This window comes from Sinocyclocheilus grahami, unplaced genomic scaffold, assembly GCF_001515645.1.
Source record: "Sinocyclocheilus grahami isolate Dianchi unplaced genomic scaffold, SAMN03320097.WGS_v1.1 scaffold517.1, whole genome shotgun sequence".
Taxonomy (NCBI): Eukaryota; Metazoa; Chordata; class Actinopteri; order Cypriniformes; family Cyprinidae; genus Sinocyclocheilus; species Sinocyclocheilus grahami.
The window spans coordinates 440,441-455,069 of record NW_015505696.1 but is presented as its reverse complement, the minus strand read 5'-3'; the positions used below and the strand labels follow the sequence as shown (position 1 = coordinate 455,069).

Sequence of the window (14,629 nt, the reverse complement as noted above, 5' to 3'; positions counted from 1 at the left end):
GTGTGTGTGTGTGTGTGTGTGTGTGTGTGTGTGTGTGTGTGTGTGTGTGTGTGTTGCATCAGAGCCCACCTGTGCTAAACACACCTCACACTCCACAGCAGATGGTGACGCTCGGCCAACAAGTTTGAAAAATATGATCTGTTCACTAGAGGTAAACATTCACACTAACAATCTGTGACGCTGTTTTAATTCTCCGGTGAACAGAGGTGTGTGTTTGACAACAGCATCACAATAATTCATGTTTATTAGAGTCAGAGCAGATCCTCAGGCTGAACACAGACGTGATGAACAACACATGATCAGAAACACATACAGACAAATGCACAGGGCATATTTCACCCCCAAATCAAAGGAGAAGAAATAGGGAATCATAGTATTTTACATAAAGAATTTTGTACATTGGGACATTATTTTCATGCACATTTTTCCTATTTTCCTTTTTAGATATTTTAAAATATATTAAATAAATATCTTTCTGTTCTAGTATTATATTTGGGTTAAAAAAAATTACTACAAAAAATCAGCTTTCACAATTTATTTGGATACTGATAAATTGCATGCAGCTTTTTATTAGCCTAATGCTTAATATCTTTTGTATATTTGTCTAATTTTTCTTATTTAGATATTTGTACATGTATAACAGAGTGTTTTTTGCTGTGTTAGTGTGTGCGTTCTGCAGCACACAGTTTAATGTTAAGATCTTTTATTTTCGTCGTCTTCTGGGATTTAATGACCTTTCCTCTGCTGTTCGATCACCTGTCTTCATCTGCGGCTCCTGTGGTTGTTTTTCAGCTGAAATCTCGGCCGTGGCGCGTCTCCTCTCACAGGAAACATGTTGCTTTGTTTGTGTGTCCTGCTGATGGGTGGCTCTGCTTCAAGTGTCACGTCTGTCCGCTTCACTCTTAGTTTTTCTGTCTCTCTCTCTCTCTCTCTCATGTCTGTCTGTGGCTGCTCTTTCACATCTAGAGACTGAGACAGGATTCTGGTCTCTGTGAAGTTAAAGCCGGTCTCCTGAAGGCAGGTTTAGCAGGAGTGTCGAGCAGGTGACACGCGGCGCAGACGGTCTGGGCAATCAAGCAGTTCAATCCGATTTACCTCCATGAAGCCCGTCTGTGAGCGCAATCCTGGCATGTGAAGAGAGAGAGAGAGAGAGATGGCTTTTGGAAAAATGGTGTCACATGTCGTATCACAATCATTGTGATTTTAAATAAACAATAACTACATACATGACTAAATGATGAAAAATAGGACTTCAGTCTCATAAGAGAACACCTTACTTCCTAAATATTTTTCCCCCGTGTTTTAAGCATAAATCTAAAATTTAGTAAGGTTTATATTTAAAACAAAACAAAAAAATCTGATTAGAAAAATCAACTTTATTCAATATATTTTCTCTTAAAACAAGTCTTATCATCTAAAGCAGTTTTGCTTTTTGAATAACTTCTTGTTTAGATATTTTTACTGAAACATAAGGACAAAAGTTTAAGAAAAATTACAAATCAGTGTTTATTATCTCAATTGTTTTTTGAGAGAGCAATGAGATTAAATTAAGAGCAAGTGGAAATGTTTGCTGAAGCCTACTGCTTCTCAGATGTTTTTCCTCTAATTTCATAATTAGAAAATGCAATATTATTAAAGCAAAACAATAAATACTAATAATTTATCTAATAACAATAGAATATAATACACTTTTTGAATGTACAGTTGTGAATTAGCATAATGATTGTATTTGTTGTATACTCAACTTCTGTCATGTAAAGAACTGTGCAGCTTTCCATTAATCATGCATGTCATTCTGTGTGCGAATTTTCACGACTGAAAACCAGACGAGTAATATTTGTGCAGCATTACACTCTAAAAAATGCTGGGTTATTTCAACCCAAAGTTGGGTTGAAATAACCCAGAATTTTTTAGAGTGTACTATTACTAGTGCTAATGAATGATTGAAAAAGTGAAAAAGTGACATGATGTGTGGCCAAGTATGGTGTCCCATAATCAGAATTTGTGCTCTGCATTTATCCCATCCAAGTGCACACACACAGCAGTGAGTAGTGAACACACACACACACACCGTGAACACACAGCCGAAGCAGTGCGTGTTCACTCAGTAACCACAAATTCTTCTAAATAAATGCAAAGACCTAGTTTTTATGTTTCTACACTGAAACAAAAATGCAGCAAAAATGTTGTCTTGATTTCCAGTACAAATAACTAAACAATCTTAAGTCAAGATACATTTACATAAGAAGCAAAATGATATAAATATTTCAGAAAACAAGACTTAACATCTTATCACATTTACAACATTTACTTGAGCAGAAAAATTCACATAAGATAAGTCTTTTTTTCTGAAAACTGCATCAAAATTAAGTGAGTTTGAGCTTAAAATACGAAGAAAAAAATATCTGCTAGCGGGATAGGAAAACAAACTTTTCTACTTTTCTACTTTCTTTTTTTTCTTGTCTTCTGAAAAATGTATCAAAATAAAATGTTGCTTCTCAAGTAAATCTTAGTATCTTGATTTAATAATGTTAGATATTTGTACTACAAGACAAAAATGCTAAAAAAGAAAATAATTTTTGCAGTGTTGTGTAGGATTTACTTTGAAATTATTTTCACTCAGAAATTGCTAGTAAATTTCACAATTAATTACATATAACAAATGGGAAGTAACACACTGAATTAAACTCAAAATATTTGAAGTAGAAACGATGAGATTTTATGGAAGCTTGATTCCGTCTTGAAAAAAAAAAAAAAAAAAGAAAAAAGATAATTGTGACTTTTCACAATGCTGAGAGAAAAAAAGGTCAGAATTGCAAGGGAAAAAATTCACAATTGCAAGCAAAAAAATCAGAACTGTTAGATAAAAAGTTGCAGTTACCTTGCAGAAAAAGTTGCGGAAACAAACTTCCATAGTATTGTCTTCTAAAACATACTCCAATAAACTTAGCTTGATGAATAATTTTTTACATTGCATATTCTAATTCTCTCTCTTCCTGTTTTTCTCCAGGGTTTCTGTTTCTCCCCGGTGGGCTCATGCTCCTGATCTAGGGTGGGGGGGCATTGCCCCGTTCTGCCATGAAAGGCTACACCCCCCAGCGCGCCCGCCCCCTGTCCGACTGCGAGCCGCCCCGTTCTCCCAGTCACCGGGACCCTCGGTACCCCTCGTCTGCCTCCTCCACCCTGTCCCACGCCCCGTTTCTCCTCCCAGCAGCCATGGAGCATTACGGAACCCTGGACCCTCACCACTTCTCCCCGTCACCCGACTGCCTGATGCCCCTCAACGACCAGCTGTCCTCCAGCAGCACCTTCCCCCGGATCCACTACAACTCGCACTTCGATCAGGGCGACTTCGGTCACACAGCTGACAGCATCGGGGGAATCAGCTCCGGGACGCTGGGGACATCTATGTCCATGGGAATGGGTCTCGGAGTGGGACGGACTGCCATGATCACCAGCGGATCCGCAACTATATCGGGTAAGAACTGTAGGGCTGTCTTGAGAAACTTTTATAAAAAGTTAGCTGTATGCAGCTAAACATCATAAAAATAAATGCAAAATTGCATAAATAAATAAGACTTACTTTCTAAATTGCTTCTTTTTTCATCTTTTAAGCATGAATTTAATGAGGTTTATGTTTAAAACAAACAAAAAATAAATAAACTTAAAAGGTTTGGGGTTGGTAAGATGTTTTAATGGTTTTGAAAGAAGTCTCTTCTGTTTATATGATAAAAAAAAACAGTACTGGTAAAAACAGTAATATTGTGAAATATTATTACAATTTAAAATAATTGTTTTCAATGTGAATATATAGTAAACTGTAATTTATTTCTGTGATGCGCAGCTGAATTTTCAGCATCATTCCTCCAGTCTTCAGTGTCACATGATCTTCAGAAATCAGTATAATATGCTGATCTGCTGCTCGAGAAACATTTCTGATTATTATCAGTGTTGAAAACTGTCGTGCTGCACAATATTTTTGTGGAAACAGTGATACATTTGATTTTTCAGGATTCACAGATGAATAGAAAGTTCAAAAGAACAGCATTTATTTGAAATAGAAATCTTTTGTAACATCAATATCTTTACTGTAACTTTTGATACATTTAATGCATCCTTGCTGAATAAAACAATGAATTTTTTTTTAATGGAACACATAAGATAATTATATAATGTCTATGCTGCTCTGGAGGCTGTTGAACCATAAAAGTATTACAACAGTCCTCCATATGACTCATGCACATATACAAATCATATAAAACTGACTAAAATTTAAGTTCATTGTCCAATATCATTTATAACATTCAAACTTGGCACCTCGTAATATTTTTTACTTGATTTATCAGTGACATCAAACCTGGCGTGCCACATCTTCTTCATATGTTGGTTCTGGTGTAATTATATGGCAGTTGTTGTTGTCTCCTGTCTTTTAATAAACTCTTCTTCTTTTTTTAAACTTACCTGTATAAATGAAGTGTTTCTTCCAGACCTGGAAAAATTAGAAAAACACCAGACCTGCAAAATTAGTGCTGATCACAATTTTCAAGGTGCAGTTAGTGATGAAGCAAACAGAGCAATGGATGCAAGGCCTGTAAACCTCAGAGATGTGTGAGAAATAAAAGACAAAGGAGTCAGCTGACCTTCAGAATGTATATCTTGTTATTAAAGACTTTTTTCATGTTTCTTAAAATACAACATAAATCATTTGCATTTTCTTTGAAATAATAATGACAGAATACTGTTTTGTATTTGCATAACATTATTCTACATTTTACTGCTAAATTCACTTTCAAAAGCTAATTAGCACCTGGTTAAGTTGACAAAAATTTCTGTGAATAAGATGCAGGGTTTTCACACTGAATTATCACATGTTGCTTTATGAATTTTGAGTTTATCCTGATTTACCTTCCTGTACTTTTGGCATTTAGGGGCAGGGAAGATGAACCGGTTGACACCCAACCTCCTGGACCAGTTCGAGAAACAGTTGCCAGGGCAACAGGACGGCTTCAGCACGTTACAGTTCCATCGCAGCACTGCGGTGACGACGACCAAACAGCAGGAACAGCAGCGCACGGACAGTCCGGGAAAAATACGCTACTTAGTTCACTCCGTCCAGAAACTGTTCGCTAAATCCCAGTCGCTGGAAAACTCCGCCATTAAGGGAAACATGAACGGCCGCAACAGCAGATCGTCGAGCAGCGATGACAAAAACCATCGGAGCAAAAGCAAAGACCGGGTAAAGAGCGAAGGAACGGCCAAACGGAGGCCTCGATCCAATATGTCTGGATACTGGAGTTCTGATGATTTGGACAGTGATATAAGTAACTATAGGAACCCAAAGGCCATGATGACTTTGGGTCGGCAAGGGGTGGGATCCGGACCAGGGCCGGGCGGACAGGTGGCATCCAGGTACTTCATGCAGGGCTACAGCACCATGAGCGAGCACATGCTGAAATCCTCAAAGAGTAACAGTGACCTGAAGCACCAGGGGCTCCCTGCACTCCCGGGACCTGGTGGCGGCAGTGGAGGTGGTGGGGGGATCGGAGGAGGCCGAGGGCCGATGTTTGACGGGAACTTTGGTAAAGGGGGACCCTGGTCCACGCTTACATTAGGACCCACCAGACAGGTGTGCCAGAAGGGCTCGGCCACACTGGATCGCACCCTGCTGAAGTCCAAATCTGTCCAGCAGGATATGGGCTGCCACTTCCTGCAGGTGCACGGGAGGGTGAGTGCATGGATAACACACGGTTATTGTGTACTGTATTACTGTGGTGGAAGCAAACCTCAGTGGGCAAGGGGGTGATAGAGTGTCTTTAGATCAGGTGTGTTCAGCCTAAGGTATACTGCAGTTTTAAAGCAAACACTTAAGGCCCTCATATACTCACAGCAAAGTTATTTTTCGTTCTTAGCTCATGAGTAAACATAAGTTCACTGTTCATAATTTCAAGTTTTATTATGTACAGAAAGCACATACTCTATTTCTCCTGCTTTCTGTCCCTTACAAACGCACTCACAGTACAGACACACACACGCACACACGGATACACGCACAGAAACGTGTTAGCGCTACTGTGACGATTTTATCAGTAAAATTATTTAGCAACTTAAAAGCTACAGAATATTTCTCACAAGGTTGTATCGTTGCGAAGTGATGGTTGAGTAGAAATTAAAAAAATACAGCACTCCTAATTTGTTGCAATTTGTAATTCTGTAGCATTATGTGCGTGTGTGTGAGTGTGTGTGTGTGTGTGTGTGTGTGTGTGTGTGTGTGTTGTGTGGGTGTGTGTGTGTGTGTGTGTGTGTGTGTGTGTGTGTGTGTGTGTGTGTGTGTGTGTGTGTGTGTGTGTGTGTGTGTGTGTGTGTGTGTGTGTGTGTGTGTGTGTCAGGGTTTTATTTATCATGTAGCTTTCAGACAAATTCCACAAATATGGTACACTTTGGCATATTGTGATGTTTATAAAGTATTAGAGATTCAAATCTCATGTTGTTGTTGCAAGAACTATAATATGTGTTATCTAACATAAAATTAACGTTTAAAAACATTAAATGTCTGAATTCCTCATTATAATGGGGTGTTTTATTTTCTTAATGTGATGTTTATTAAGGGCTAAATCTGAAATGAGAACACAAAAATAGATGACCATCAAGTACAGCAGTTTAGATGACTGGCTTTACAGAAAACACAGAAGAACGTGTAGTTTCTTTCTTAATATTTTTGTCTTGTTCTCCATTACAAATATCTGAACCAAGATATATAAGAAGATATTTAAGATATATAAGCAGCAAAATGACATTAAATACTAAGTCTTGTTTTCTGGTGTAAATATGTTTCCATTTAAATTAAGTTTATATTTCTGACCCCACTGGAATATATATTCTTTCTTGTTTTAAGCATAAACTCAATTCTTTCTGATACAGTTTTCAGAAGTCATGTCTTGTCATGTCATTGAATGTTTGTCCTAGACTTTTTTTCTACTAGATTTTTAAAATGTCCTTCACACTAAGAAAAAAAACACTTAAAGGTTCTTTGGGGAACCAAAAATGCTTTTTCAATGGCATTACTGTGAAAACCACCTTCTGGAAGCTTTATTTTGAAGCTTGTAGTCTGTAAATCAGAATGCCTGTGAACGTGCATCTGCAGTGTCTGTCTGATGTTTGTTCAGATGCCGTCCACCGGCGACTGGATGGGGACTCTGGGCCGAAGCGGGCCCATGGGCGAGATCCCCTGTAGACGGATGCGTAGCGGCAGTTACGTCAAAGCCATGGGCGACCTTGAGGATAGTGACGACTCTGACGGGAGTCCCAAACCCTCGCCGAAATGTGCCGCACGGAGGCAGAGCTACTTACGCGCAACACAGCAATCACTAAGTGACCAGTTCCCCTCAAGAAAGTAAGTCAACACAATATATGATCAATACATGCACATATTGTTTGTGTTCATTATTAAAACAAAACTCACATATGCACCAGTGTTAATTTCGTTGACAAATAATTTTCGTCATAATTTTCGACGACATATTTTTCACAGACAACAGTATAAATCTGATGACGCAAGAGAGAACTCAGTTTGGTTCGGTTTTCTGAGCACAGACACTGAAGCACACACACAGAAAGCGCCTCTCACAGCGCGCGAGTACTCTTTCGCGTCGCATGAACGGAGAATTACACACAAAATGATGTCGAATTGTCTGTTTTGACAAGTGTTCACGTAAACACCTTTGATTACGTCTTAAGTGAACGTAAACAGCAAGGAGAACGTGTATCAGTACATTGCATCCATTGCAGCTGTGCATTCGGTTTTAAAGGGACAGCAGCCTAATTTATTTGCTCTTGTCCGAGTCATTGATATTAATCAAGCAACAACAGAAAGACAGAAAATCACGCACTGCTCTTGACTGAAAAACTTTAGTAGCCCTAAAGATTAATCTCAATTTATTTATAGAAATAAATATGTCTGCTTGAAAGAATGAAGAATATGGTAAACAAGTTGCTATAAAGAATGCATAATTAGTCTATATAACCATTGGTATTTCATTAAAAAGAAAGCCATGTTCTTGTTCTTTATGAGACGTGGTTTTATTTAATTTTAACATAAAGGCATGTTGTGCGTCACCGCAGTTAAACCGGTGGCTATCATGATAAAACCTTAATATCAAACCTATATAATGAGTTTGGAAATTTGAGAGAAATGCTTAATAAATGCACTGTAACTAAAACCATTAGATTTTAGCCGACTAAATCTACTGTAGATTTACTCAACTAAAATCTTATGATATTTAGTCGACTAAAACTAAAAGCAATTCAGATGACTAATTTATGATGGCATTTTAGTCAAAAGACTATGACTAAAACTAAATCCAAATTTGCTGTCAATATTAACACTGGTACAAACACAGAAACACTCACTGGTGGTCTGCCACGACGCCAGAGACCCCATCTGAGGTGTGAGCTCCGTTATTTCATGCCTTCTGCATCAGGATGAGTTTATCGGTGTTGCTTCTCTCTCATACATGCATCAGAATCCAGCTGTGCTTGTTCATCTGCTAGATTAAGCACAGCTAGTCTCTCTCCTCCTGCATATGCTGAGCCTCGCACAACCTTTCTGCTGCTCACATGTAAAGAAATCTCATCTTTTTGGTCTTGAGCAGTAAAGTTGCTAGTTTATGGACATGAAGTCTATTGGCACTGTCAACCAACTGTGATTTTTTTATTTTTTTCCATGGGGTTGGGTTGTATGTGAAATAATTGCAAAAACACGAGTTGATTTTTTTCCGCATCCATTTGGGTCACTTTTAAATGTGGTTCTAAATCAAATCTGACATCAAGAAGTCTCATTCAGACAATAATGGAGTTTAGTATAAATTGTAAAGTATTTGCTATATTTGTTGTGCTGCGTTTCATTTATGCTGATTTAAATAAAACAAATATTGTGTCTGGACAGGATGAATCTCGTTACTTTATTAGAGTGCAGCGTTGTTTTAGTAAAACTAAATATTTTACTAAATATATACTACTACTGCAGTATTTATTTATATTTTGAATGAGCTTTCATTTTTATATTCTCAGTTTTCATTTTACATATTGTGTAGTTTTTAAGTTTTTAAGTTCAAGTTTTTCATTTCATATTCACATTTCTATTTTAGCTTTATTTTAAGTTTTTGTTAAAAATCATAAAGAAATAATAGAATTATTAATTGTAGAATAATAGGATTTTTTTGCAATATTTTTTTATATTATACTTTCAGTTTTGTGTTCATGTTTTGGTGAGATTGTCCCTAATAGCTCTTACCTTCCTCTCCTAACCCTGATTGTTTAGACTATGTTTGCAATGGCATACTAGCTTATTGCTTACCAAATACTTTGCCGTTTACACTGTATTCTGATTATTATTATTTTTAAAAATAGCTAATTAAATAAAACATTTTTAAACATTATTAATGCTAAATTGTTGTCACATGACCTCATCACGATGCATGTGAGTAGCATCCAGTTGACATAGTAATTTAATTTTGTGTAAAAATATCTTTGCCAGTTCAATCAAATAATGATTAAAAAAATAGATTAAAAAAATGACTGCTGCTTTATTAATTGCATTGCATAGTGAGCAAATATAGTACGTTATTCAGGTATTACATGCATACAGAATTGTTGCATATTGTGCACAGTACTATGTAGACCTGGAATAGTAAAAGCAGTATGTTAGTATGCTGTTCTGAACATAGTGTTTGTCTCTCTGTGTGTTTTTCAACTTCTATAAGTTTCCCTTTAATGTTCAAACTTGTTGGTTTGAAGCCCCGCCTCTTCTGTTTTAAGCACCGCCCTCTTTCTGCACTGTAAGCTCCTCCCCGTCTCACCCTGTAACCCTGCCTTCTCTCCAGCCGTCTGCTGGACTACTCGATGCTGCAGGGGGATCTGGAGGCTCTCTGGTCCCCCCTCCACAGCATCAGCACCCTGCAGCAGATCGGACGCTCTGTCAGGTCAGTGCAGTGAGGAGAAATCTGTCCGACTGACCGGCCGCAGCTCCTCACTGACCGCACAAAGGACTCGTCGCACCAGTGCTGCTTTCCTGAACTCCTCTCAAATTAGGAGTGCTGATTGAAAATTGGTTTACTATTGGTCACTATTAATTCTTGAAACAGTTCTCCTACTCTGAGATGTTTAGTCTGAGGGGGTTTTCTCCATACAGCACATTTGTGGACAGATCTGATGTTTGGGTTTTGTTTGCATTGCACCATTGCAGACAAGTGGATTGTGATTTGGAGAGAGAGAAAGCCTCCTCAGCGCTTCTAATGCTCACTCTGACTGCTATAAGAGCTCTGATTGGACGCTGAATGTAAGCTAGAATGGAGTACTTTGCTGATTGGTCATTAGCTGTGCTGCTTCAGTCTGATTGGATCGTCAAACTATTTGAGGAAACTGGTTTTTATTTTAGAGCAGCAATCTCCTGTGTTCACCTGGCTAATGACACAAATCAGCTATGATAGATGGATGGATGATGAAAAGATGGATGGGTTCATTTAAAAAAAAAAAAAAGCCTGGAAAGATGGTACATTTCCTAATATGTAAATGCTTCTTCAGTAGTTGTGTTACAGCTTCTCCATTTCCATGTGCTTTTTGTATAGTAGACCAGGGGTTTTCAATCTTTTAGATGCCACGGACCCTCAGATGTAATCATCCTCGTACGAGGGACCCCCATCCTAATAGCAAAAAGGCACATAGTGTCTTTTATAAAGACCCAGTTTATACTGTGAAAAATTTATATCATGATAAGTTTTTCTACTCAATATAGTACTGTACTGTTAGATGTATTATTTATTTATTTATTACTTTCATTTATTTATTTTAATCTAATTTATGTTTATTTCATTAAATCACATTTTTATTTTTGTTTAATCTGATTTGCATTTGTTTATTTAAATCTGATTTAATTTGTGTTAATTTCCATCTTATTTTTACATATTTTAAAATATATTTACAAATATTTTAATCTTTTTTTATTATTTATTTTTACACTGTTTTACTTTTATTGGTTTATTTTATTTATTTAATGTTTTATTTTTATTTAAATAGTTTACAATTCTTTCTATTTTTAAATTAATATATATTTTATTAATTTGTTAAATCCAATTTTGTTTATTTATTTTCACCTTATTTTTATTTTTTTTTATCTTGCAATTATATTTAATTTATTTTGTTTGTCTTTTATTCTATTTCTATTTTTTTTTTTACACTTTTTCTCAAAATATTTCCACTGGCCCCCCAGCACTCCCTTGTGGCCCCTGGGGGTCCCCGGCCCCAGTTTGAAAACCCCTGTAATAGACAATAAAGCACTTGAGCTGCTTTTGTCCTTTCTCTCATCTCCTGCCTCTTCTCTTCTCTCTGTGACCCCGGTCCCCTTCCTGTCCTCAGCTGTCTTCCTTCTCTGCGAGAGTACTCTGGGAATCGCAGTCTGGATAACCTGGACTGCATTGGAGGCAGTTCTCCGTTCCCAAACTGGGATGATGACGACTTCAGTCAGGGCTGCAGCACGCTGGGACGCGGCAGCTGCATCAGTCAGGTCAGACCCCTCATGACCTTTGAGTTCATTATAGGACACGGCTAGCAGATGAGGATGAAGATGCGTAATTTGCACTGAATATAATGACAGTCTTTCTGTTAAATAACTTAAGAAATTGACTGATTTATCAGTGTGTCACTTGTGACATTTGAGATTATACAAATGGTCCATCACAGCTCACAAAGCTTAGAGAAATGCATCAGCTCAAAGAGTAATTAGTAATTATAGCTGCAGTCCGTAAGTTTTGCCTCTTTGTCGCCATCTCTGTTTGAAAACCTGTAATTGCAGCTGTGTGTGGAATTATCTTCCTTGCGTGGGTTGTGCTCCGGCACGGCTCCAGCACGGATGAATCTAATGTTCTGAAGAGTATGTGTGGCAGTCAGTCAGATTCTATACGTCTTGGAATATATGACTCAAATAAGCATTTTCACCATATATTGCCATCTGAACAAGTAACAAGTCTGCCACGTTTGTTCTGACCAACTGAGGAAAAAAGCATTACCATAAATCTCGCTACCAGTGGTGATTAAATCTAAAGATCGGTTAGCTCATATCACATCAAACCGTTCAAATTATTATTATTGTTATACTTTATTCTCAAATGATTAATGTTAACAACATCAGCATTGCGTGACTATGAGTATAGTGTGTGTATAAGCGTGTAGATTTCAATTTCTGCACAGACTAATCTAATTGTCATACTCTTCGAATTTCATATTCAGAAATTCTTTTAACCCAAAAAGCAAATTATGCTCCCTTTGAACTGGTTTTCTTTAAAATATAAATCTTTGCAATCCCAGGCTATCTGTAATCAGAAGCACATTTATAACTGGAATATAATTTAATTTCATTCACATGTGTTTCATAAACACATAATCCTTTCTGGATTACAATCCGCCATCAAAATGATACATTTAATTATTCCGGCTGCTGTGAGAAAAGGCTATAAACGATCGGCCACCTGCAGGATCCTCACATGCGACAGCCTAGTAGCCGGGACAACTTCTTTATGTTTACAGACGTGACGTAATGACGCAGTGCCATGCTCGAATTTTCCTGCGAAAACCTACTCGTACCACTCAAATTAGAAAACAGTATTATAAGCTAACCGCTGTGAATCAGGCTGAAGTAATAGCTACAATACTAGAATGTTTAATCTTCCTACTTCTTGATGTCACCTTTCAATTTTGACTGTGCATTTTTACTAACTTCTTAGCAGACTTTAATAGCTGTGTTCAGAATAGTGTACTACCACACTACTCTTTGTGCAGTATGCATGCAGCGCACAGTTTGCACATTTTCTGTATAATTGCATTTATGCAGTTTTTTTTTCATTATTACATATTTATTTGCATTTTGATAGTATGAATGCAGTGCATGAATGCCCTACTACATTTTCCAAACTGTGCTGTAAAATCAGAGCAACTGTAGAATGATTTCTGAAGGATCATGTGACACTGAAGACTGGAGTAATGATGCTGAAAATACAGCTGCGCATCACAGAAATACATTACAGTTTAACACATATTCACATAGAAAACAGCTGTTTTAAATTGTAATAATATTTCACAATAATTCTGATTTGATTGTATTTTTGATCAAATAAATGCAACCTTGTTGAGCATAAAAGTCTTCTTTCAAAAACATTTTAAAATCTTAATTCTTCCAAACTTTTGGCAGCCAGTGTGTATATAATGCATACTGCGCAGTATTCAGTAATGTCATTGTGAACGTAGCCATGCACCCGTCACAGTTCTTTTTCTGTCATGCCAGCCCACATCACCTGCCACTGTCCCAGCAGGTGCGAGACATGGAGTTGAGCCAGCATTATGGAGATGAGCTGGAAGACATGCATCCTCACTCACGATGCAACGATCCTCCTGACATGCCCATGCCCACATGCTTCCGCTCCCGAAGCCATAGTTACCTTCGTGCCATTCAGGCCGGCTGTTCTCAAGACGACGACACGGCGTCAATGGATTCTGATTCACCGCCGCCCACGACCACAACGACCGTACGCACCTACAGAAACAGCACCGGTGAGTACAGACGTCACATGACCAGTGTTCAGAGAATAAAGAGAATAAGACATCTCCGGTGAACATTTAAAAAAGAAAAGAATTTCAAGAATTGATGGTAATGCTGACTGGAGTCCTGTCAGAAAAAGTTAAGTCATGCTGTTGATCTAATAACACAAAATAAGCTGAAATTTGATATATGCATTGATATATATGCATTTTTATTTTTATTATAAACATGCCCAGTATTTATAGATGTAGCGAACTAAATCATTTTCACTCAAGTGAATATTTCTAATATATTTCTAAATTAATACTGAGTTTTTTTTTTTAGATCATATATACACAAATATATACACACAATAAAAAAACTCATATACACAAACTGTAGTGCACAAAAAAACGTTTAAACATTTTCACTGCTGTTGCACAGGATGGAGGAAACACTGAACACACACCTTTTGTGACAACTTGCCCCGACAGCAGCTCATGGGTGTCCCACTATAGTATAAGTTGTCATAATGAAACCTGCCATTTTATAGGTATTTTTAGGCAAGTAAATCATTAAAAAACAAATATGAAAAATAAAACCATGTGACAACTAGCCCTGGTCTCTCCGTGTCATGGACTTCTGCAGTGTGGTGACCGAATCCCCCTCGAGGTTTGATTTAAATTAATAAATGTAAATTAATGAATAGAGTTGTTGATATAGAAAAATGTTGCATACAAAAATTTGTGCTTTGTGCAAAAGTATTTGGTTTTGTTGATTTATTTTCTCTGTTTTACATTTTTATTTTATTTTATTTTATTTTTTAGAGTGTCACCCCTTGGACATATATAATTTATAATTATTGTGTGTTGCTTGATTTTGTGAAATTTGCTGTTTCTATTTAATTTACTTTTGCACAATTATATATTAAATTTTTTTTCTTTTAATCTGTTTTATTTTATTTTATTTTTAATTTGACAAAACAATAGTATTTTTCTTTGCGAACATCTGAAGCAGAGCGAGAGAGAGAGAGAGAGAGAGAGAGAGAGAGAGAGAGAGAGAGAG

At 37.1% G+C, this 14,629-nt stretch overlaps 1 protein-coding gene across 3 annotated transcripts in view; it reads left to right on the top strand.

Annotated features, from left to right (window-relative positions):
• LOC107554879 (disks large-associated protein 4-like) overlaps positions 1-14,629 on the top strand; it is a 107,666-nt gene that overhangs the window by 69,450 nt on the left and 23,587 nt on the right. Inside the window, exons 3-8 of one of the 3 annotated variants that reach the window (XM_016237517.1) lie at positions 3,011-3,478; positions 4,929-5,725; positions 7,164-7,390; positions 9,879-9,977; positions 11,410-11,557; positions 13,359-13,596. In XM_016237517.1, coding sequence (XP_016093003.1) covers positions 3,079-3,478; positions 4,929-5,725; positions 7,164-7,390; positions 9,879-9,977; positions 11,410-11,557; positions 13,359-13,596 — 1,909 coding nt within the window. In that variant the 5' untranslated portion in view covers positions 3,011-3,078. Of the gene's footprint in view, positions 1-3,010; positions 3,479-4,928; positions 5,726-7,163; positions 7,391-9,878; positions 9,978-11,409; positions 11,558-13,358; positions 13,597-14,629 lie in introns of those variants that run through there. The other 2 variants (XM_016237518.1, XM_016237519.1) reach the window with 2 other exon arrangements.